At 42.1% G+C, this 23,085-nt stretch overlaps 1 protein-coding gene across 2 annotated transcripts in view; it reads right to left on the reverse strand.

Moving 5' to 3' along the window:
• Positions 1–20,793, reverse strand: part of deptor (DEP domain containing MTOR-interacting protein) — a 32,802-nt gene extending 12,009 nt beyond the window's left edge. Inside the window, exons 1-7 of one of the 2 annotated variants that reach the window (XM_030393801.1) lie at positions 20,381–20,793; positions 20,052–20,141; positions 15,820–15,998; positions 15,325–15,448; positions 6,667–6,845; positions 1,822–2,004; positions 301–438 (exon numbers count right to left, since the gene is read on the reverse strand). In XM_030393801.1, coding sequence (XP_030249661.1) covers positions 301–438; positions 1,822–2,004; positions 6,667–6,845; positions 15,325–15,448; positions 15,820–15,998; positions 20,052–20,141; positions 20,381–20,394 — 907 coding nt within the window. In that variant the 5' untranslated portion in view covers positions 20,395–20,793. Of the gene's footprint in view, positions 1–300; positions 439–1,821; positions 2,005–6,666; positions 6,846–15,324; positions 15,449–15,819; positions 15,999–20,051; positions 20,145–20,380 lie in introns of both variants that reach the window. The other variant, XM_030393800.1, reaches the window with a different exon arrangement.
• Positions 20,794–23,085: the final 2,292 nt, after the last annotated feature.

Raw genomic sequence — 23,085 nt, forward strand, 5'->3', positions numbered from 1 at the left:
AAAAAGTCTTTGAAGAGTTGGATTTGAATTCAAGTGATATATTCGTAATTTCAGAGCTGTCCCTGAATGCACCGTGTAGCACGGTTATCAAGTCTTGACATGAGAAGGGAGTCCAGTTTCAGTTTTTGTCCTTTTAAAGAGAGAGCTGGCGATAAACAGCATAATTTTCTGACGTGTTAATGTGACTCACCTTAGCACTGATGGGTGCAAACCAGGAACACAACTTGGTCAGGTAATAAAGAACTAACAGAACACACCACGCTGACACATAAGAGCTGCCCTTCACATGTGTTGTCTCACCAGACTTGGGGTTGCAGAGGACAGGTGGGCTGCTGCTGAGTGTCGGGCTGCTGCTGTAATAACCGCTGCTGCCACAGCTGCTGCTCATGCTGCTCCGTCGGACTCCAACCGCCACCTTTATCTCTTTGGTGGGACTCACTGAGACGGAGGGAGACGGAGAGAGAAACATTAGACTAAAGATAGATGAGAGAAAGTGAAGGAGCAGGAGGCAAAGGCTATACAGCTGGATGAGAACTAATTGGACTGTTAATTAGCTGCAGGTCAATTAACAGCATGAGAGGTGCTCACCCTCGCTGTGTTTACATCATTAATATTCAGAAATCACGTCTCAGTCTGAAAACAAATGCCTTATTCAATTATTGTAAACTACCACATACTGTGTGTTGGAAAGAAGCAGGTCAACTTTATATAACTGTCAATACAATTTAAAAATGTGTTATCTATATGTGGTTTACCATTACTTCCTGTTTCCTGATTTTCTAACAGAGATCTCTCTAGATTACCATGAGGCACCTACAATGCAGGCATTGCCCCGTCTTTTTACATCCACATGTGTATTCTGTACATACTGAGTGCCACAGAGAGCTGATATTTTACATTTTGCCAATGCCACATTGTAATGAGCATTAATCTGAGGTGAGTAAAGCAACTGAAGCTGAGCTGAAGCTGCAACTCTCCGTATTTTAACCCTGTAAGGCCCACAGCTATATCTATTCATTTTTTGATAGTGTGTGTTGTAACAGCCCCACAGCCTGGTCCTGTCAGCCATACTGTGTGTTTTTTCATGCGTCTTTCAGGTCTTTCACCTGTGTGGAGCCAAGGAGCAACTAAGTTAACTGAGGAACACCTGGCCAGTGTTTCCATGCTACTTAAGCATGCCTGCCCAGATGCCAGTGTTCAGCTCACTCGTTTGTCGGTCATGCCTTGTTGTTTCTTTTCTTAGGTATTCGGTATACTGCGCCACACACTGATCACTTCACTCATTCACCTGCACACACACCCTTAATATTGCAACTCTGAGTACATCTCCCTCATTTGCTGCAATCTAGTAACCCCGGTTTAACTGAGCACTTTTGTTTGCATTAGAGCCCATATCAATCACAGTTAATAGGATTATAGGAATTATTTTCAGAGGCCAAGTCAACCGAATTATATGATCGAACGATTTTTACCATGTTCTTTTGCCTGGCAACACAAATACAGTAAGTCTACTCTATTATCTTTATGTGGCAGACACCACCAAGGACCAGTAATCATGTGTGTCAACAGAAGATAATGCTTCCTCCAATGTGTTCTTCTCTTAGAAGCCAATAATGAAGGGATACATTCAACTTGTATAGTTTGGACAAATAAACACATTGAAAATGTTTTGTCAGGTTTGAATTGAAGGACAGGATCAATCGCACATCAATTGCTATTAATTGCTCGCATACAACTAGACACGTTCATTGTTCAGACAGGCACTTTGTGTGTGTGTGTGTGTGTGTGTGTGTGTGTGTGTGTGTGTGTGTGTGTTTCTACCTGACAGGAAGCTGGTGTTGCCTCCATCGGAGTTCTGTTTGCGGAGACAGAAGGGGCTGTCGTGACTCTCTGGGATGCAGCGGCCGCGCTCATGGAGGAGTTCGATCAATCGCCGCCGCCGCCGGAAATTCATCCTGAACTGGTAGAGGAGGGGCCCGTCGACAAAGTGATGCTTGTTGGTGACTGGAGGTGGAGAGAAAATTTACTTTGAAACTTCCCCATAAGCATGCTGGATATTCACAGATATTTAACACTTATACCACCTTTTCTTTAGGGTAAGTCTAAGAAGAAGATGGTGTGAGAGGTGTAAACCATGAGGAAATGGACTGATTTGATATTTCAGAGAAAGTCTTTCTCTAATAAAGTTATTTACATACTGGCTGTGAGTCGGAATCAAATGCCAATGCAAAATTATTTTAACAACTAAGCTTCGCTGCGAACCTCCAAAATTCGTGTTTCTCACCAAAACCGAGCTGAGGCGAGCCTGAAACTCTGAACCCGAGCTGAGATCACCCACGCTGAACAAACTGACCTCAGAGAGCGTCGACCTGGACTGCGTCAGCTGAGCCGATAAGAGCGGCTGAACTGAGTCCATTTCTGTTTAAATTTACCAGCCTGTCAACGTGAGAGAAAATCACATGCAGCAGTCGATTCACTGTCAGGGTTTAATGTCCCTGACATGTCCATTTAATTCGGTCTGAAGTGTTTTCTGAATCGAGACATAAGATCCGAAGCCAGACTTTTAGGAAAATTGAGGATGAAATGTTAAAAATTGGGACTGCTCCAGTTTAGATAGGCTTCATCCGTCAAAATTGATCAACAATCTCTTTTTTTTTTTTTTATTTCAGCAACTTTTACAATCATAAATCACATTGCTATTTCGCATTTGGATTTTTATTGACCATTTTTGATCTATCAGCCTGTTTTTTTGGTGGTTGTGAAACTCTCTTTATGATCCTTGCAGCTTACCATGTTGTTTTCCAATTTGTATCTATGCTGTGTCTTTGTTCATGTCATGGGAAAGAATTTCTAAATTATAGGCTACATGCATAGATGCAAGATGTACAATTAATGTCATAAATCACAGTAAATGCACAGCAAGCCAGTAAACCATCCAGCTCCCTACACAGAGAAAACCGTCTCAGAACCAGAAGCCCAGTTGCCTGTGTCTGATAATGCAACACACTCAGAGCAGCTGTCATAATTATCTAACCTCCTTCACAAGGATTTTCCTTTCCGAGACCAACCATCGACCTGCCTCAGAAGACTCTAAAAACACGATCATTTCCTTCTTCTCGTGATATCTTGAAGAAGTGTTGCAAGCACAAGATCATGTTTGTAGTCCACCAAACATTTTTGGAGCTCCACAGCAAATCATCAATTCTTCTAAACCACTGCAGTAGGTGGGGACTGGGGGAAAATCCAACTCTACTTTAGCCCTGAGATCCCAGGCTGATTTGAAAAATACACCCTTTATAAGCAGAAATCTTCTCTGTAGCTGTTGAGCTGAAAGTGTTGGTGTGCACCCTGTCTGACGTGGGAGAATGAGCGTCAAAGCGTGTGAATAACATCTTTTCAAATCAATTCAGGCTCTTTACTGAGATTTATATTATGCCGGATGAGCCGTATGGAGCCACTTAATGTTATTATTTTTTTTTGCGTCCCCCATCTGCAATGCGGTTTTGCTATGAAGCTTCAGAAATGTCTTAATGACTTCGAAGCTTCACACCTTCTAAAGACTTTCCATCCGTATCAGGGTGAGCAGATAATGACTCAACTTTCATTTCTGGGTGAACGCATCCTTTAACCAATAAGTAGTGAAAAGGTATTTCTACCGTGTTGTGATTAATCCTAGTTTAGCATATCAGTACAATAGGAAACACACCTCGGGCTTGTGGTTAGTTTACATGTCTTCTTGTGGTTGAAAGGCCATTGTCAACCGAACAAATCCCTTTATTACATGCAACAAAGGGAAAAAAAAAAAACACACTACAGAACAGCTCTCAGAGGAGTGTTTTACTCTCTGCTCCACATGAATAAACTGAACTGCTGTCAAACTGAAACTCCGTTCTTCAGTTTAAACCGAATCAGCAAGATTTCTGGCATCCAGTATGATTATAGCCTGCTGTTGGCCGACATGTCATGATACAGCAACTTTAATCCGACCACTTACAGTACGTGTTTGGTATTCTTAATGTATTTGTGTGCGTTATCTGCAACATTTACTTTTGCGTCTGTTTTAAAGCTGCCTCTTTGTTGAGGATCTCTATTCTCAGCAGGTCAGATGTAACAGTGACTACATTGTCCCACAGTAAACAATGATGACCAGACACAATGTGGATCCATCCAGACTGTCCTTCTATACATTATACGTCTCAGTGTGTGAGCATGACCTCTGCACAGAGAGCAGGACTGCATATTCCCTCACTCTCTCCTCCTCTGCTGTGTTTTTAATGTTTCCAAAGTGGCCTGCAAACAGATTGAACTACTTTAGTTTAAAACACTTTGCCCACATGTCATCCATGTAACACCAGTGCAGTTATTTCCACAGGGAGGATGACATTATGAAGTCTCTGCAGGTCCAGCAGGAAGCTGACAGGGCTCTGCATTACATGAACTGAGTGAAGTGGTGGGGGTATTTTTATGATGTATTGTTCCTCAGGGTCATATACAGTGTGTAATCCACACCTAAGTATTTCCACATGCCAACGCCAGCTGTGTCCAAGTACACACATTAAATTGCCTCAGTGTGTGCATCTCAAAAAAAATAAATAAATAGAAAAACTGCCCATCACGTGGTGAAATCTGCACAAGAGTGTGTACAAATAAACAGCTCCAGCATGTAGGCCATGTGACCCATCCTTATTGAATCAGACATGGGTGTGAGCAACAGATATCAGCGTCAAATCAAATTTCATGTCATGAGGCGACCCAACAGAGACTCATTCAGGATGTACGTCTGTTGTTTAACTAAATCTTGAGTGTAAACTGTTGCTGAAACACCAAACGGATACCAGCACATCCAAACTGTAACCTTGCGCGGATCAGCGTAGTTGTAGTATAGAGACAAAAAAAGCAACAACTGGGTGTCCTCTGAGCGCTCGCGGTGCTAATTATCTCTTTAATTGCCTTTAATCTAATTTAACGAGGAGCTGCAAGCACTCGTTCACACCTGGGAGGGACATGTTTAATTACACTGCACACACAGCAGAAACATTAATACTCCTCTGAAGTAATTAAGAAAAAACACACTCCGGCTTTCAGTTCCTACCGAAGTGGAACTTAGTTGTAGAACACGTGTACAATTACTTAATTGTGTGATGCTTTCCTTGAGTAATTCTAGTTTATCCTACTTTACAACATTTCAGAGTGACATATCGAACCACCTTTGTATTCCACTACATTTATCTTTAGCTGGAATAACTTCATACTTTATATCGAGGGTGTCACTTCGTGTTGAAAAGTGGTAGGGCCAAATGACACTTCATGATAGGGTCTTCAACATGTGGGATTTAAGGCAACCTGGCTATTACAGATGACAATTGATGATACGAAAACACGATGACCTGTGCACGCCAGTCAGATGTTAATATTTGTTAATTAACATTTCTTGTTGCCAGCTAGTTTTCAGAACCTAGTTTTTAAGATATTGCTATTAATTACTGACAGGGACAAAGTTGGTGGTAAAAGGCTAAATGACACCTATGCGTTACGTGTGTGTGTGTGTGTGTGTGTGTGTGTGTGTGTGTGTATACACACACACACACACACACACACACACACACACACACATACACATATACATATATATGTATATATAAATATATCTCACATAGCTAGAGATAACATGATAGCCCAGGTGCTGTGCTCTACAGCCAGGAGAACTCACTGACCTCCTGATAGCTGTGACATTCAGGCCTCATGTTTATAACTCAGTAACATTCTGTAACTCTATTCACGCCTCGGACACAGCCCAAGACAGGTCATGTCAAACACGGTAGATGTAGAGATTCAAGATTGGTGAAATACAATCCCGCCCAGTGTGAGACATTAATGTGAGTCAGCTCAAAATGAGCTGTGATGAGTGTGTCGGAGTGGAGTTTCCTCATGTGAGACCGCGTTAACCTATCCAAGTCATCAGCTGGGCGAGTGTGAAGTGTGAAGATACTGTAATCTGTAGGTCTACAACAGCTATCAGACTGCATGACCCTAAAGAGCAAAGCAAAGTCAACACGATGTGTTAAATGGCAAGGTCAACAGGTTAAGGAGGCAAAGTAGTCCTGATTTCAACTGTTGGAAGAATATCTGATCTAGGTCTACGCCTCTTTTTTCTTTTTATATATATATAAAAAGGTCAAATGTGTGACAAATCAGCAGTATAATGTAGCACTGTAGTGCCACCGAGATGCCCTGGCCTACAAACCTTGTTCTCAAACTGTAAGAAAACATGTTTGTTCAGTACAGACTTCCATAGCTGTCACACTATCATAGTATTTTCACTTGGAATTAAAATTGTGGTGCAACAATCGTTATTCCCACTAATCCTGAACCGTATCACACTTGTAATATCTGTCATAATTGCAACATGATTTTTTTTTTTTTCCACGTCATGCAGCCCTACCCTGAGCCAAGATGCCAATACCTCCGACAGGATCATGTAGCAGTTAGACAGGGTTACACACTGACCTTCAGTCAGACTGTGTGCCCCTCAGCTGAAGCAGGTTTAGGTGACACAACTAGCCTGGTAATACAATTACGCTTGATGTTGTGAGCAATTTTGTGTATACGAAGTGAACGATGCAGGAGTTGCTTGTTACTGTTCAAATGTTTTCAGCACTTCCTCACCGTGCTGGATGATGCCATGTTCAAGGAGCCTCCGGCCCAGCTGCTCCGTCTCTTCCCTGGTTGGCATCTCCCCCTCCTGCAGCAGCCAGTCGATGAACTCAGAGGCCACCAGCGTCCGCTCGAACGTCCCGCCCTCCTCCTCCCTGGTTTGCAGCAGGTTGTTTTCTGTGTTCATCAACCTGCAGCGAGACAGGACAGACTCCAGTTGGTGATTATGTTTTTCCCCTCTGTGTTCACGTCAGTGGGGTTGTGGTTCATGCTGAGAAAGGGCTCCAAATTGTATACAGACTAGATTACATTTTAGGGAATCTAATAGATTATGTTCAAATGACAAGAATTGTCATGTAATTTGTTTTCTGCTTACATTTCAAAGTTATATGACTCAACCCTGCAAATCAAAGTCATAGGATGTTGCATTCAACGCTAATTCATTCACTAAGCTTACAATTGGAGTTTACACTTAGTGATTCAGCTGTATGGGAACTGTGAGTAAACTCGAAAAACAGATTGTTATGAAATACGTTTTTCAATTTCGAATAGCATCTGCAGTGCAGCAGTCTTCACTGCATCAGGATAGCAGCTTGAAGCTCTACCTGATATCTCCATAGTAACATCTGGAGGATACTATAGCAAAGTTCCATACACACACACCCATCTAATGGAAAAACAATGTGAGCCCTCAGATATGCTGTAACATTTATAGCTGCCATAGTGTGACTTCATAGTGCTGTTTAATTATGTAAGAGATGTGTTGAGTGTTCGGTGAAAACTGAGGTTATTGTGAAAATTCAGCCTTCTTCAATTGAAAATTTCCAGCAAGGAAAAGGTTTCTAAACCAGCAGCTCTGCCCAGCGTTCCAACGTACAAACACTGAACTGTAACTGTCTCCGGATTAGCACTTCAGCCACGTAAGCGGAAGGATTAGGAATGACTCTTAAAATCAAACGCTATTACTTGAACCTCAGAAGCCAAAACTACAGAGCAGACTAGCTCGATGACAAGGTAATTACATCAAGAAAAGCCTCCCAGATCTGCTTCACTGACAGCCAATGGAAGTTTGACTTTGTTGATTCTGCTCAATAAAAATCAGTGTTCACTGCAGTGGATCGATCAAAGGATTACATGAAGCAGGCGGTGGGATCTCCTCTGGATGACACCGGCTGACACATGTACACCGAAACAGACAAGTACACACACACACAGAACCGCAGCGCTGACTCCTAAGAACACATTCACGCCCCGTCACTCAATCACTGTCGCCTGAACATTCAAACAAAACTGAACATTCAGGTAGAGCTCATAAGACACAATAACATTTCTGCTGTGCACCTGTATGAGTCGAAACATGCCGAAACATGTTGAAACATGTACAGGTGCCGACGATGAAATGTACCACAAAAGAGACCGAGACATTTAACTTTCCACTTCTTTTTCTCTGTGTTTGCTGACACTAGGGATGTAAGTGATTAATCATTAATCGATTAATAGCCGTGAAGTATCTAATTGATTAAAACATTTCTTAATTGACAATCAATAATTATCTAACAATAACAGATTATTGTGTTTCAAATATATCCAAATAAAAAACTGAATCTAATTTATTATTAAAAAAAATAATAAAGTAGTAGCTGACTCTGATTTTACAACAAACACAGATCATGTCAGTAGTTAAAATAGTTTTCTAAAGGAATAATGCTCAGCATGTTTCATAAGTCTCAGATGATATCCCCACATTCTGTTTGAGTGGCTATAAACCATTCACTGAACTTGCAACTCTACACACCAAACCGTGTAATACAAACAGGCAGATGTCAGTGGTGGACATAATAACAGCTTGGAGATTTGTAGGAATGCTTAGAAAATTTCACAAAGGGAAACTATGCAAAGTGTTCAGATTAAGTGGTGAATTTACAGCAGCAGACACAGTGATAGTTGAAACATTTTGGCTCCCTGCAAGGAAACCTTCACAACCATCACTGACCTCATTAGATCAGACCAAACTAGAAGAGCCAGTGCTGTCTCTACCGATCAATAAACAGATTATCTTTCAAATCTAGATTATGTTGAATATGGACATGACTTTTTTTCGTTTGAGATGAGCCAGTCAGTCAGTCAGAGATTAAATATAAATAAATACCCTCCCATGCAAAGGATCGACGGATGACGAGTTTAAGGAATAGATGATTCCACTCTAATGTCTGTACGCTAAATATAAAGCTACAGCCAAGACGTGGTTAGCCTGGCTTAGCATAAAAACTTGTTGCAGAGGGGAAAACAGGTAACCTGAAGGTGACAAAATGCATCTTTCTAGGTTGTCATAGTGGCGGACGCGTAGTTCGATATTTTTTACTAGAAATGAGACAAATACAATCGTTGATATTTTCCATGCAGTCATGAGAGTCATTGAAGAGAAAAGACAAACTGCTTTGTGTATAACGATGATACACGCTATGTGTAGCATTAACTGATTATGGCCGTGTGTGGAGGAGGCAGGGTTAGTCTGGCCTGAACGAGCTGACAGTATCTATATTGTTTCTAAACAGGAGAAGCTTGTGCTTTAATGAGGATCTTAATATGTGACAGTCAAACAAATGAAACCTAAACCTGCCACTTGTACTTCCTCACTGTGTGGTTGATTACATTATAAGTGCTGAGCCAGAACTGAAAGCCCACATCTCGAGATAAGAATTACAGTATTGTCACTGAACCTAAACTCAAACTGTCAGTGAACTGTATCCCTCGAGTTTCACCACTGGCCACTGAGTTTAAGTACATGAAAGAAAATGTTCTCAGGTTCACACGCAGTGCTTCACTTACATAAAGCCAACAAACTCGAGAAAACACGACTTGTTCAGATGTCAGACTTTGATGCATCTGGAGCTTCAGTGGGACAAGTGCTGTGACCCACATTAGCAGCCGACATCTTAATACAAACGTTGAAAGAACTGGACATAATGTTCCATGAGACTCGGCTGTGTACACAGTGTCATCTAATCCATGTAAACATGTTAAATCAACAGATCAGTCATGTTGGCTCAAAGGGATTGACTCAAAGCGCTGTACTAGCGCAAGGAATAATAGTTTGGCTATTGAGTAGTACAGCATATCATAAAGTATTTCAATGAATCGTGATAACTTAAAGTAGGAGCTGCCGTGATCTGGATGTGCTCTCAGTGTGGTTGTTTGCTCAGCATACCTAATTCTCCTGGAGTAGTTGTAGGACCACCGGGTTTTTCTCTTATAAATATATATATGTAGGTTGGTTTTTTTTTACCTTGCCTTTAAATATTCAACACAACACCTAAGTAATTTCTAAATATAGCTGGTTCCTAAGAAGAGGTGGAGGAAACCAAGTTGCAACAGCCTTCCACTAAGTTACTTTATTAAGAGACTCGACTATCATATCAAGAAGTAAATACAATGATGCAAAACATTAACAGAGGAAAGGTTGTGTTTATACTAGCACTTTATTTAAGCAGGTTATTGATTTTTCAAACCAAAATCAGAGATGCATACAGTGTTTGTTTTCTTGTTGAGGTTAATTTGCCCGTTGGTTTGGGCTCAATAGCTCGATAAATCTTTATGTATTGTGCAAAACACATGTCCTGCAAACACAACTAGTTATCATTTTCATGTCAAATCTTGGTCACAGTGACCTCATGGCCCAACAAATGAATGATAACACTTCTTAATATACTTATCAGGACTTTCAGTACAGATAAGCATGACCTTATAATAATCTATCCTATTTCAAACATACCTTTTTCAAATGCCTTCGTAGTAAAATGTCCTTTGTTAATAACCCCGTGTATTGGACTTCCTGCTGATTTAACCAAACACATTCCTCAAATCATCAATGATGTCACGTGGAAACGTTGGCATGCACTCGCAAGCGTAGAGAGGAGCTAACGTAATTATCCAGCCATTATCAGTTGTAACTTAGCCTCAGCCTTGCAGTGACATGGACGCCCCTCTTTAGTTTATGTCTGGGGAACACACAATTAACAGTAATCAAAAGACATAAAAAGGCTAAATAGATGTCTGTGATGGACGCCAGGAACTCGGAGAAATGTTGGCCAATAATGTCAAGTGTATGCAATTTGTAGTTAGTGAGCTAAATGATGCACAACCGGCAGCATGGCCCTTTAAGGACAGCACTGCCTCGGCAATGAAAGACTCTTTGTACGTTTCAAACGGAGGTGTTTCCTTGTCTTGAGGGACAAAAGGAACAACTCTCTTGCATGCAAAAAAGCACACGCTGATGCAGAAAGCGTCGGTGCGCAAACATTAAACAAAGACGTGTGCACAGGACAAGAGGGAAGTGGAAGAGGACTACAAAAGTAGGCTTTTGACCACAATGCTGGCAGAAGGAAAAGAGCAAAGCTTGAATCTTCGTTACCACCCGAGCTGCCATTGATGCACAGCTGCCCTGGAGGGGCCAACAGAAAAGACTGTGGATCTATCGGACCATCTATTGTAGGTACACGCATTGAGCGGGTAAACAGTCGACATGCTGAACAATACCTTACAATACAATGCATTGCTCTCTCTGACTGACCCTGTCGAATGGGAAATGCTGTGATAATAGCCGTTTGAAATGCCTCCCTGTGGTTTGTTTGTTTGTTTGAGTTTGTGTATGGTGATTTGACAGCTGACAGCATCGGCATGTGAGGAGGCCTGCTGGAAAAAACTATTAGTAAAAGAGCACCTGATGTATAAAGTCATAGTCATATAGTGTTTTTGCTAAGATCACAGTCTAGTATTGACGTTCCAGCAAAGACACATAGAAGTGATTGCGCCTCCACCGTGACCATGTTGTCCTTCACTGCCAGCTGCTGCAGTGTGTCATGTCAAAAAGAATAGCTTGAACTAAATGCCACACTTTTAAATCCACCTTTGTCTGCAAGCCTTGACTGGGAATCCAAAGAATTCCCAAATAAGGGTAGTCGAGGCACAACATATCCATCACTTCGACTAAACAAGTTTCATTAAATCAATAGACAATAATGAAAAACAAGAACACACCAGAATAGGAATCTACAGCTGTGCCTTTGGTATAGCCAGCTTAATGGTAACATTAGCATTGCTAACACGCTAGCACAGCTAACGTAATGTAAAAATGTTTACCGTAATGGTTTAGCTTGTTAGCATGCTAACAATAGCACCATCACTGCAAGTGTTTAGTCATTAAAAAAATAAAAGATTTGAACACATTTTAAAAATATCATATCTAATAGAGGAAAAGTCAAAAGATCAACAAAGTTATCAAGAGAAGCATGACTGTCTGTACCAAAGTTCATGACAATCCATCTTATAACTCTTGAAATGTTTCAGTCAGGGCCAGAGTTGTGGACCAATGTATCGATCCACAAAGAGCTTTAAAGTTTACACGACAATACATTTAGGCTATGAAAGTCTAGGGATACATCAACAAATCTGTATGTATGCAATAAACAAAACTTCTAATGTTGGGTAAGGGTTAGGTGCAAATCAGAATGTGGTCGTTTTGTTCTCTGTGAGTACACTGTGGCGGGCATAAAACTGCTGTTTCAGACTAAACTTTAGTTTCTATTTATTCAGTTTATCAAAGACGAATGTTTGTGGTTATTGGTGGTGGGGTTTAGGGCTGGGCAATATATTGATATGATATCGTAATCATGTTATGAGACTATTGTCTAAGATTTCAATATTGTTATATGTTGATATTTTGTCTTTTCCTGGATTTGAAGGCTGCATTCCTATTTCTCTGAACTGATCACCAGACTGTTCTAATACTTGTCTCTATCAACTTAGTCTTTTATCCACATTACTGATTATTATTTATTTAAAAAATCTCTTAATCTGTTCATATTTTCTGAAAGTACAGATAGTCATCCCTAAGTATTGGGTCAAAAATCTTGCAAGATTTGATTTAATCGTAGTATTTATGAAGCACTTCTGAAGAATTTTCAAAACATCAAGCTAGATTTTGTGAATCCTGACATAGCCTCAAAAGTCCACATTGCCCAGCTCTACCAGGGTATCCCGAAACCCAGACAAACATGTCATTCACTCTAGACATGGTGAAATTTAATTGACTCTTTGCAAAACCTCTCACCAAAGAACTAAAGTAACTGTTGTGTGCAATGAATGAGAACAAGCACCAGGAACAATGATTCTTCCAGGATGGATATATGTGCACTCTGCACTCCGGTACAAGGGACGGACGGATGGTTGTTGTTTATGTTGTCAGACTGTAAGTGTAATCGTGAAGCAACTCTACTTCTCAAGCAAGCAACCACCAGAGCAAGCTTGAGGGGTCTGTGTGTGTGTGTGGGTGTGTGTGCGTGTGCGTGTGCGTGTGTGTGTGTGTGTGTGTGTGTGTGTGTGTGTGTGTGTCCTGGACTGCACCATGGTGATTACATAAACACATAGCTTTGAGTGCTGAGACGACAGATGTCTCCCCTTGGACTATTTCTTCCTCTTATGCAACTGCTGCATGTGTTTGTGTGTTTTTATGAGTGTGTGCGTGGCGCTTCAGCAACAGACATGAAAAATAGGTCTCTGTTTATAAGTGAGTGTCACGGTGTGTGTATAAAGAGAGGCACAGAAATATAGTTAACTCATGTGACAAAGAGGCGGCAGGATGTGCGAGACGGGAAAAAGGGAGTCAAGCTGTGTGACAAAAGACATCAAGTGTGTGTGTGTGTGTCTGCCCTTGTTTGGTTGTAAACCCAGAGATAAAGTGCGTGCGTAAATCCAAATCTGTGGAGGTAAGAGAGAAATTGGCACACACTGAGGAACACTGTGGCTAATGTATAAATAATCAGCCTCATCGCTCCTGGAACAACAGCATCATGGGTACAAAGCTGATGACAAACAAAAACAGCCCCATTAGTGGAGTCTTCTTGACCTCGACTTAATCGAGCCTGTCCCTGGACACATGCTCTGAGTCATCTTTAGTTAAGATGCTTCTAATATCTTCTGATTTTCCCATGCCTCCATGCTTTTATCATGGTTAAAAACCAGTTAAGCTCAATACTCTCTAATCAAAGGGAATCGAATTTATGAGCAGAACTAATTTTCTTAAGATTGACACAAATGCACTCAATCAGCATGCCGCAGAGAGGCCCAGTGACTCTCACAAAGAGGAAGGCAGGAAATACATGCATGGCATGTGCTATTGTTTGCCAAGTGGCCATGAACCTCTAAAAGTTTTAAACAGACTATTCACTGTTGATCTCATCAGCAAGCTTCAACAGTAGCATCTTTGAGAGGAAGACCTTTTATTTTTAAAACAATCTGATTTTTTCTCAGTAAACACAGATAGAGGAGTAAGTCAATACACAAGAAATCAATTCACTAAGTTGCATGATTTTGTGCACGATTGATTTCAATTCTTAGTTTATGTTTAATGAATGACGACTGCTAGCTGCTCTGCATCCACGGCCAACAATATTCTCACCACAATAGATAATAGAGTTACTATGGATCCCATTGGTTTTTCCTGCATTGTTTTCTTGAGTTTATAATTTTCGCATGACAAAAGCCTTGACAGCTTCATGGTCCTGGTCATACGTGCAAAATACATCCAACAGGTTTTTTTTGACAATAGTGGACACGAAAAGCAGCAGAAATCAGCTGGTGCCATCTTCCCACTGGACAACCAGAGGGAGACAACGACAAATTAAATGTTTAATCACATCAAAAATTAGACAAGAATTGGCTGGCAAATGTGCTGTTTTCCATGTTGCATGGTTGTCTGGTGTTAATGAGTTGTCTCTCATTTATTTGTGGTTGCTCTGTAAAACAAAGCCATCGAGGGGGCTGAAAGAGTGAACTGTGCGCTGCAGTATGTCCCCTGGCTAGTTGGCAGACAAGCAGCAGGGCAGCCTGGCAGCAGCCTGTCTTAGAGGTACCTTTCCACTCTGCCTATAACCTAGAGTCACTTTGGCAGCAAAGAGGTTGGTGTATTTACCAGGGAAACTACAGCTCACAATGGGATAACAGTTTAACAAAGTCAACCATCCAGAGGCAAAATAGAGCGAATCTTGCAAGAAAACCAGTGGGATCCATAATAACGGCAATATATGTGTTAATCAGTACTACTACTACTAACTATTACTTTAAAGTAATACTTTAACATTTTAGAAAACTGGCTCATTTGCTTTCTTGTCCAGAGCCAGATGAGTTGATTGATGCCATTGTCACGTATGTGCAGTTAACATGTAACTGTAGCCCTCAGCTGGTTAACTTAGTTTAGGAAAAGGATTGGCAGCTAAATGACTAGCGCGGATATTACTGTAGCTTTTGTCGTTAAGTTTTCATTTGGAACAAAAAAAAAAAGAGAAGCACTAACATATTAATAAATTAGCTCTAGAAACATACTTTGTTAACTCTGGACAGCGCCAGGCCAGCTGTTTCCCCTGTCTTCTTTCATCATGCTGAGCTAAGCTAACCAATTACTGGCTGTAACTTCCTATTTATCACTCAACTCTGGGAGCGATATCACTGTTATCATCCAACCCTTGGCAAAAACTTGAACAATTCCTTTAAAGTGACACTCTGAAAGGATGGTGGAAGAAAATCAATCAAAAATGCGGAAAAAATGCCAGGGAAATTTCTGTTGGGTGGTTGCGACTATGCTATATATATTGGGGTGTTTGTGTGTGCTCATACTTCTCATAGATCCTCTGCCCCCTCATGAAGACTTTGGCTTCACTGTCCAATGGGAACGTGCCGTCGTCCTTCCTGAAGCGGTAAAACAGCTTCATGTCTTTGAACTCCCGGTGCTCGTCACACACTGGAAACACACACACGCAAAGAGGTTAGAGGGCAGCAATTTATTATTAATGATGAAAAGCAAGAGCAAAGTAAGGTTGTTATTAACAGCTTGATGAGATGAGAGAGAGACACTTTAGGGTGTTCGTAAAAATCCGCACATCTTTAAATCAGAAAGTCAGCTGGGGTGAGTTAACACTGAATTGGCTCCGTATAAACTCTTTCAATTTTCCAAATTGGCCGGGAGACTTGAGGCATCGATCGTTCCCAGAAAATGTCAAGCAAGAAAGCGAGCGAGCGAGAGAGCGAGAGAGAGAGAGAGAGAGAGAGAGAGAGAGAGAGACCCTTGCAGTTAGAGGAAATGGAAGACACACACACACAGCTGTGTCTCACCGTGATGAATGATGCTCTGGTCTAGGAGTTTCTGCATGATCTTGATGGCCGTGTCTCGTTCTGAGGCCTCTTTGTGTTCAATCAGCCAATCGATGAGCTCCTTGGCCACAAAGCAGTTTGGGTAAGTGCGCAGGTGGTGCCGCCGGTCCTTGATCACCTTCCCCTCATGGAGCCGCAGCCTGGTGGGATGCAAACAAGCCACAGAGGAGTAAAAACACGACTCCTTAAAGCTGACATCGATGCTGAACTTTTAGTTTCTCACCAAGAGAAATGAGTGACTGAACGACACAGTGACACTGATGCAGTCTTTCCTTACTAGCCGGCTAGACTAGCGTTACACTCTACTTACCGATCTACCGAAGAATACGATAAATCAACGGCAATTAATTCAAAATTCAGCTGCGTGCTGACAAACACCAAAAGGAGACCACACATTTGCATTTTACACTGGTTTACCTGTCAACGCAAAATGTGTTCTTGCTGACACCTTTTTTTAATGGGGAACTAACACAGAAGCGACTCTGAGTATTTTGCAAGGGTGTTCATATGTCTGTGGGCTTGTTGTTTTCAGCGCGACAGTGTCACAGCTGTGCAAGATTCAGCCACGACAAATTTAAACAGCTGGTATTGTTTTTTGTGCCTGCTTGATTTTGGTCTTCAGAGCAAGGGGGCCAGGGGTCATTATGGTATTTGAGGGATTTAGTATTTGGCTTATTTTGATAAATTATGATCATTATTATCTACTTCGGTTCTGTTTTATGATATACATTTTACTGTACAGTAAACAGTATATCAGATATTTTATCTTACTTTACCCACATTTAATTTGTTTATATGAGCTCTTTTGAATTTCCTCTTGTGTTTGAAGCAGGTCGTCAGCTAATGTGAGCGGACTCCATATCTAAACGAATGTCATCTTCTGTTGCTCTATTATTGGACCAGAGAGAGAGAGAGGAACTGAAAAGAGACACTTGGGAACGTGCATTAAGTCACATCCTTTGGACTGCTGCAGAAAATCCGACCAGCATCCTTCACAGAGAAATCACCAGTCAAGGTCCTGTTACAATCGGTTCACATATTAGCCAATAAAAAAGTTATTAATACATGCAAGTTCTTATAAAGTGTTACATACGTCCCTTTCACTATGATCAATGTCCATTTTTCCGTGTGCATTAGTCTCTGAATCCATTTTTTTGCCATCTTTTAACCATTCCGTCTTTTTTCAATCACTTTCTGAAGGGTGGCGATCCTACACTCCCTGTTTTAGTGATGCCGGCTGTCATAATTTTGTCCATAACATTAAAAAAATCTTCTAGTAGGAGGAAACATGATTTACATGAGAGCAAACAGGACACTCTTACAAGGTCAAAGCTACTGTACACTGGATGGAACACAATCGGTCCTCTAGGCTCGAGGTAAAGCTATTCAAAGACCGCCTGCAGGGATTTATAACGGGACTTTTTCACGCGATGACATGACAACCCTCACATGCTCCTATAGCTGGCCTAGATGTTGGTTTCACATCATCAAGGTGACCTCTTCGTGAACCTGACTGTTGTGAAACAGCCCACCACAGCCTGAGCCAGGCTTCCTGCAGCTAGCTCGTTCCACTCCATGCTGAGCCTGTGTGCAGCTGGCTAGCATCACTCTGGATTAGAAATGACAGCCCCGGTCCAAGCCTGCCTCGGTCGGTACCAACATACTGTTCTGCCAAGAATCGGGATGGGCAAACAAGTTACAGAGCCCACTTCCAGCAGGCGAGCATCATCCTCTCCTCCTCCTCGGCTCAGCTTCAGTCCAATCTACCCATAAATCATCTTAATTGGAGCTAGAAGCAAAAATCATCCATCCTGTTGGGTTTTTATAGGAGGCTCAGGTGTCAGACCCCTTGTTGTGGGAGTTGTTCTGATTCTCTCTGATAGCTTTTCATCAAGCTCCCCTGAAAGTGGAAAGTTTCTTCTTGCTCAGTGAAAATCTGATTTTTAATGAACATGACTTGTGACATCACCCACAGTTTGGAAGCCAACCATCTTCATCAAGTGTGATATAGAAACATGTAGCCACCAGTGACGATACACTGAGAAAGGACTTGATGAAGGGGGAGACATTTAAAACAGAAATCTGCATATTCACAGACGCAGGAATTTTTAATGAGGTATAAGAAGTCAATGAGTTTTTAAGTGGAAATTACACCTTTTTTTGGCCGCAAAAACATATATGATCCACATTATTGTTCTAAACAGACTATTTGTATACACGAGGGGATCTAACGATGGCAAGCCGGGCTGATTCTGAATGAGTCTCTGGTTCCGCAGTTTGACTATGATGATGCAGAGTCCCAAGTTGAAACATTCACCACGCCTGACTCTTCATCACAGTCTGCCATGGCGCAACAAACAGCCCATTCACAACTATGAACCGGTCACAGGACTTACTACAGCAGCTGTGTGTGTCTCTGTGCCATGGTATCCGTCCTTCTGCGTGAGGCACATCTGCTCCAACATACGAGCAGTCGACATGATCGGACACAAATGAGTTCTAGGATATTATTTTTTTTTTTGTCCTGTTATCAGTACCAGGAAGTATGTCACTCTTGTTCCATGAGCTTGACTCGTGATAGACTGATCAAACAAAGGCGTTGATCAGGTACACTCCTTTCTTTGATACCAGCAGGTTTGATTTCATTTTCATGAATACAGCTGCTCACACTGACTCACTCGCCTGTCCACTGTCAACACAGTCCAAAGGACAGAGCTAAAGCAGGGAGTCGAGGTTAAACACTGGAGGGAGAGCATCTTTCATTGCCCTTTCGTTTTCAAGGGGAATCAGGGTTGTATAATCAACGATGTCCTTGCTCATCCTGAGCAGGACATAAGTTTCTGTACCAATTTTCATGGCATTCCATCTGATGTTTATTGACACGTTTCACTCAAATTTTACTTTGAGATGAAAAGCCAGAGGGTCACCAAAGTCCAAACAAGCCATCCTCTAGGAGACCGTGACTGTCTGTACACAGTTTCACCATAATTCATCTGAAAGTTGTTGAGATATTTTAGTCTGGGGCAAAGTGAGGGAGCCACCCACAAAAAGACATAGCCATCCTTACAGCCATGTCTCTTAAAAAGCTCTCGGTCCAACTTCTAGGTCTGTAAAAAAGAGAGAGAGTATATCACAACCTCAAGTCCCTTTCCCCTGGAACAGCAGTGTCTCAGAGGCAGAGGACTCTGGGACAGCCAACCGGACCAACCTGCTGTTCACGGACACAAGCCACGCCGCCAGCTGGCAGCCTATGTACTCAGCTATGCCAAGGACACTGACACACACACACACACACACACTATATACAATGAGAAACAGGAAAACACACACCAGTGCTAAGCAAGGGAACACAGAAGAGTAACATTGAGATACAAACTCAATCTCTTGAAGTGGCGAATGTGTATTTCTTCACAAAGCTCTAATTCAGTTTGTACCACCCAGCTGGAAAACACAATTCAGCCACATAGTTCAGCGGGGGGCTGAAATTCCAGGCATTGATGCCATGCTTTACCTACTGAGCCTCTATTCATTGCTGGGAGTGAGAGCCACCGGGGTTACGGGGCTTTTCTTTCTGTACAGTAGGTCAAAGGGTGCAGCATGTCAACAACACTGCCAAGGTTACTGGGACAATTGCCTGATGGGTGGGGCGTGATCATGATACAGGGTAAGCAGGTTGATCATTCACCGCGCAGCTCAAAGGGCACTCACTGTCTTACTGGAGCGACAGAAATCACTCATGTGGTCAGTTCTCAAAACAGGATCCTGCTGCAGCAGCGTGCACGGGGAGGGCTGTGCATGTGTGGACGCCTTTGTTTGGCGGTGCATGCTTGCTGCTGCAGTGGAGCTGAGCTTGCCTGCTCCGCTCTGCCAGTCTGCAGTGAAGGACAGCTACATGCATGATCACTAACCTGCTGTCATGCTTGCACCACCCACTTCTCTCACTGAATGGGCCGCGTCCTGTCCTATCCTCCTGATATGGGGCACGGCAACATGCAAGACTGAGCATGAAAACTAACCAAGCAAAGATTATTTCTGGTAATTTACGAAGTGTGATCATGGTGGAAGATCTGTGGGGTCAGTTTGCAAGATCATCCGGGACACACACACACACACACACACACACACACACACACACACACACAATGCCTCGATCTCTCTCACCCAGCGTCAGTGGAGGACCCTGACCGACCTACCTCAGCTGTTCTCCGGTGACGAGCACCTCGGCCAGCCGCTCCAGCTCTGCAGCCTTCTTCTGCATGGTGTTCCCGATCCCGTCCATCTCTCTGCTAACACAGAAAAAGCACAGACCCGGGGATGTTTTGTTGACAAACCCAAAGACATCATACTAGTACTACTACTACTAATAAATAACTGCTATAATAACAAATGTTGTGCAGCAATACACAGAACGAGGAAGAAACTGATTGAAAGAAAAAAAAAAAAAAACAAAGGCGTGCAAGCATCCACGCGGTGACGATCCCTCAGAGTAAATAATGCACCCACACATTGTTCATTCGCTTACCCTTCGAGCACCATGGAGAGCGATAACAACACAATTATTCCTCTAGTGAAAGTGCAGAATTAATCCATCCTCGTCATGCAACAATGCAGCCAGTCAGCGGTCCCAGACGCTCAGCCTCAGCAGCTCCATCAGCCTCGATCCACTTTGAAATTCCTCGAGAAAAAAAAAATCCTCCAGATGACCGCTCACACTCATCAATGCGCGCATGCATCCAGCGCTCCTTCCATGAATCCCTCTATTTATTCGCTCCTGCTGCTCCTGCTGATGTAACGTCTGTGTGAGGAGCAGCCCCGGCGATCCTCCGCTCGGCTGGCTCGGGGTTTGTTTGTCACTGACACGCCGCACGGGGATGGGTGCACGTTTTTCTCCACGGCGCAGCCAGTGCCCATCCACAAAGCCCCCGCATTGGGAGGACTCTGCTGTCGTCACTGGGGGAGTTAACCGGAGGGGCGGGGTTACGGAGGCACGAGAGATGCGCTCGATTCAGCCACCGCTTGGGGATCCAGGGACAAATTGTAGGGGTGGGATGGTGTTGGGTGGCATCATTATGCAACAGAGGTGCTACACCTTTCTCCATTAAAGGTGTATTTAAAACAGACCGAAAACTCTATAGGCTCTGCAACTGTGTGAAACCTTCCATCGTCTACCCACTGATTTCACAGATTAGTCTGATTTTGAGGGTGCAAAACTGCTCATAGCATGACCAGGATCATTCTGCCTGTGTGTACAGAAATCTTTTTTTTCATGACTATTTACATTGTAGATTCTCACTGAGGGCATCAAAACTATAAATGAACACGTGGAATTATTAAGTGTGTATGAAGTGAACATAAAACAAACGCATCCACCCAGCACCGATGAAGTCATCTGGCTGCTCATTAGCAGCACTGGTAAGTGTATCTCTGTGGCTGTGTTTCTGCAGAGTAATGGATTTGTGAATGTTCTCATATTTAATAGTTTATAACCTACATACTGTGTATATATGTGACCACATGATATGTGCTGTGTGTTTGACCTGAGAAGCAAATTTGCTCTGCAGACGAAACCTGTAGATATAATGGGGACATGGCCACAATGAGTCATCAGTTGACTTGAACACACTTTCTAAATTCCACCACACACTCCCTAGATGACACAAATCAAATAAAAGGACTGATAATGTCACTGCTCTGTGTAAGAAGAAACACTAAAATCCGTTGTGGGACCATCTACTCTAGGACCCTGTCCATTTAGAAGAGGCATGCTGGACTCTATGTAGCCTGTTTCTGCTGCATTCAAATGCCCTGACGATGCCCTCTCTGCAAACTGATAGCTTGGTTTTTGACAGTTCATTCTTTTCAAATTAGTTGCTTTTATTATGTGTTTGACTTAGTCAGTACCTCAGGGATGAGTCAGTGAGAAACATGGTTGTAGAATTATTAGTCAGTTACGCCCTCTGGTGTCCCAATGTTTAAATAAATCACCCATAATTTCTTCCAGTGGAGAAAACTTGATAATCCTACATGCTGGAAAAGTAGCTGGCTTCTACATGGTTGAATAGCTAATTTCTCCCTGTGTGTTTTCTATTACAAGGGTGTAGTGGTTAAACTTTTATTTGCTTTTACCTTTTAATCTTGGAACCCTTTTTGCCCCGTCCTCTCCAACAGCCCGAGTACGCCCCTGACTCTGAGTTGTGTTAGTTTTAGAATAGTGCAAATATGGGCACAAAGAGTGGTGCATTACAAATATACAAACAGATCAAAAAAAACAAAAAAAACATTTTGGGGTGAGCTGTTCCTTTATGAGTGAGTACTGTGTGTTCTGTTCCTTTGAGGGCTCCATTCTATGTGACCAGTAGGGGAGCTGCTGACTGTGGATTCACAGTAGTACAACGTGGAACATGGTAAGGGATGATTTTTATAAAATCATCCCTTACCTTACTGAACACAAATCATATATGACGTTTGTGTTCAGTAATTTGTTTCTTCTGCCCTTAATGTCTGGCATACTGGTAAATGTAGTTTGGTGGACGAGGTACAATGAAGCTAACTTTATGTGACTGATGATGACACATCGTCTTTATGCTTTTGTCCAAATGTCATTTTGGAATCACATGCCATTGTGAAACCAGACATGGTAATTAATTTTACGTTATATTGCTGCTTTTGCATCCACTGCTTAAACACTGGATACCCCCGCTTCAACACTTGGTGCTCTCATCCAGTTTAAAAAGTACATGTGCAATATTGGTCCTTCCTTTTTTAAAACAGGGGAGGATACAACAATGCACCTTTGAAATTTTTACAAGGCGAGTTTATCCTTTTGAACATATGTTTCAAAGATAGAAAGACACATAAATAAACCTGGTTGAACCATTTTAGGCCTGAGGGGTTATTATTGTCTATACTCAAAATGTCTTCTTCAAGGTTGACTGCAAATCATTCAGTTACAATATGAATTTAAATGGTGTCACAACCACCAGACAAAGCAAATAATCTCGCCTGTTTGTTTTTACACACAGGCTCTGCACCATCTGGTGGATAGCACCACTAGACGGTGAAGTTCTAATGTCATACAGGAATGAATAATCCTAAATTCAAAAGCAGATCGGTTTAACTTTTTATTCATTGATTTATTTATTAATTTATCTCAAAATCAAAGACTATGAAGAACTACCATTTTATCCGTGGCCCGGGGACTGGCAGAAGGCCCTTTGCTTTGAGGTG

Source organism: Sparus aurata, chromosome 17 (genome assembly GCF_900880675.1).
Source record: "Sparus aurata chromosome 17, fSpaAur1.1, whole genome shotgun sequence".
NCBI classification, from domain to species: Eukaryota; Metazoa; Chordata; class Actinopteri; order Spariformes; family Sparidae; genus Sparus; species Sparus aurata.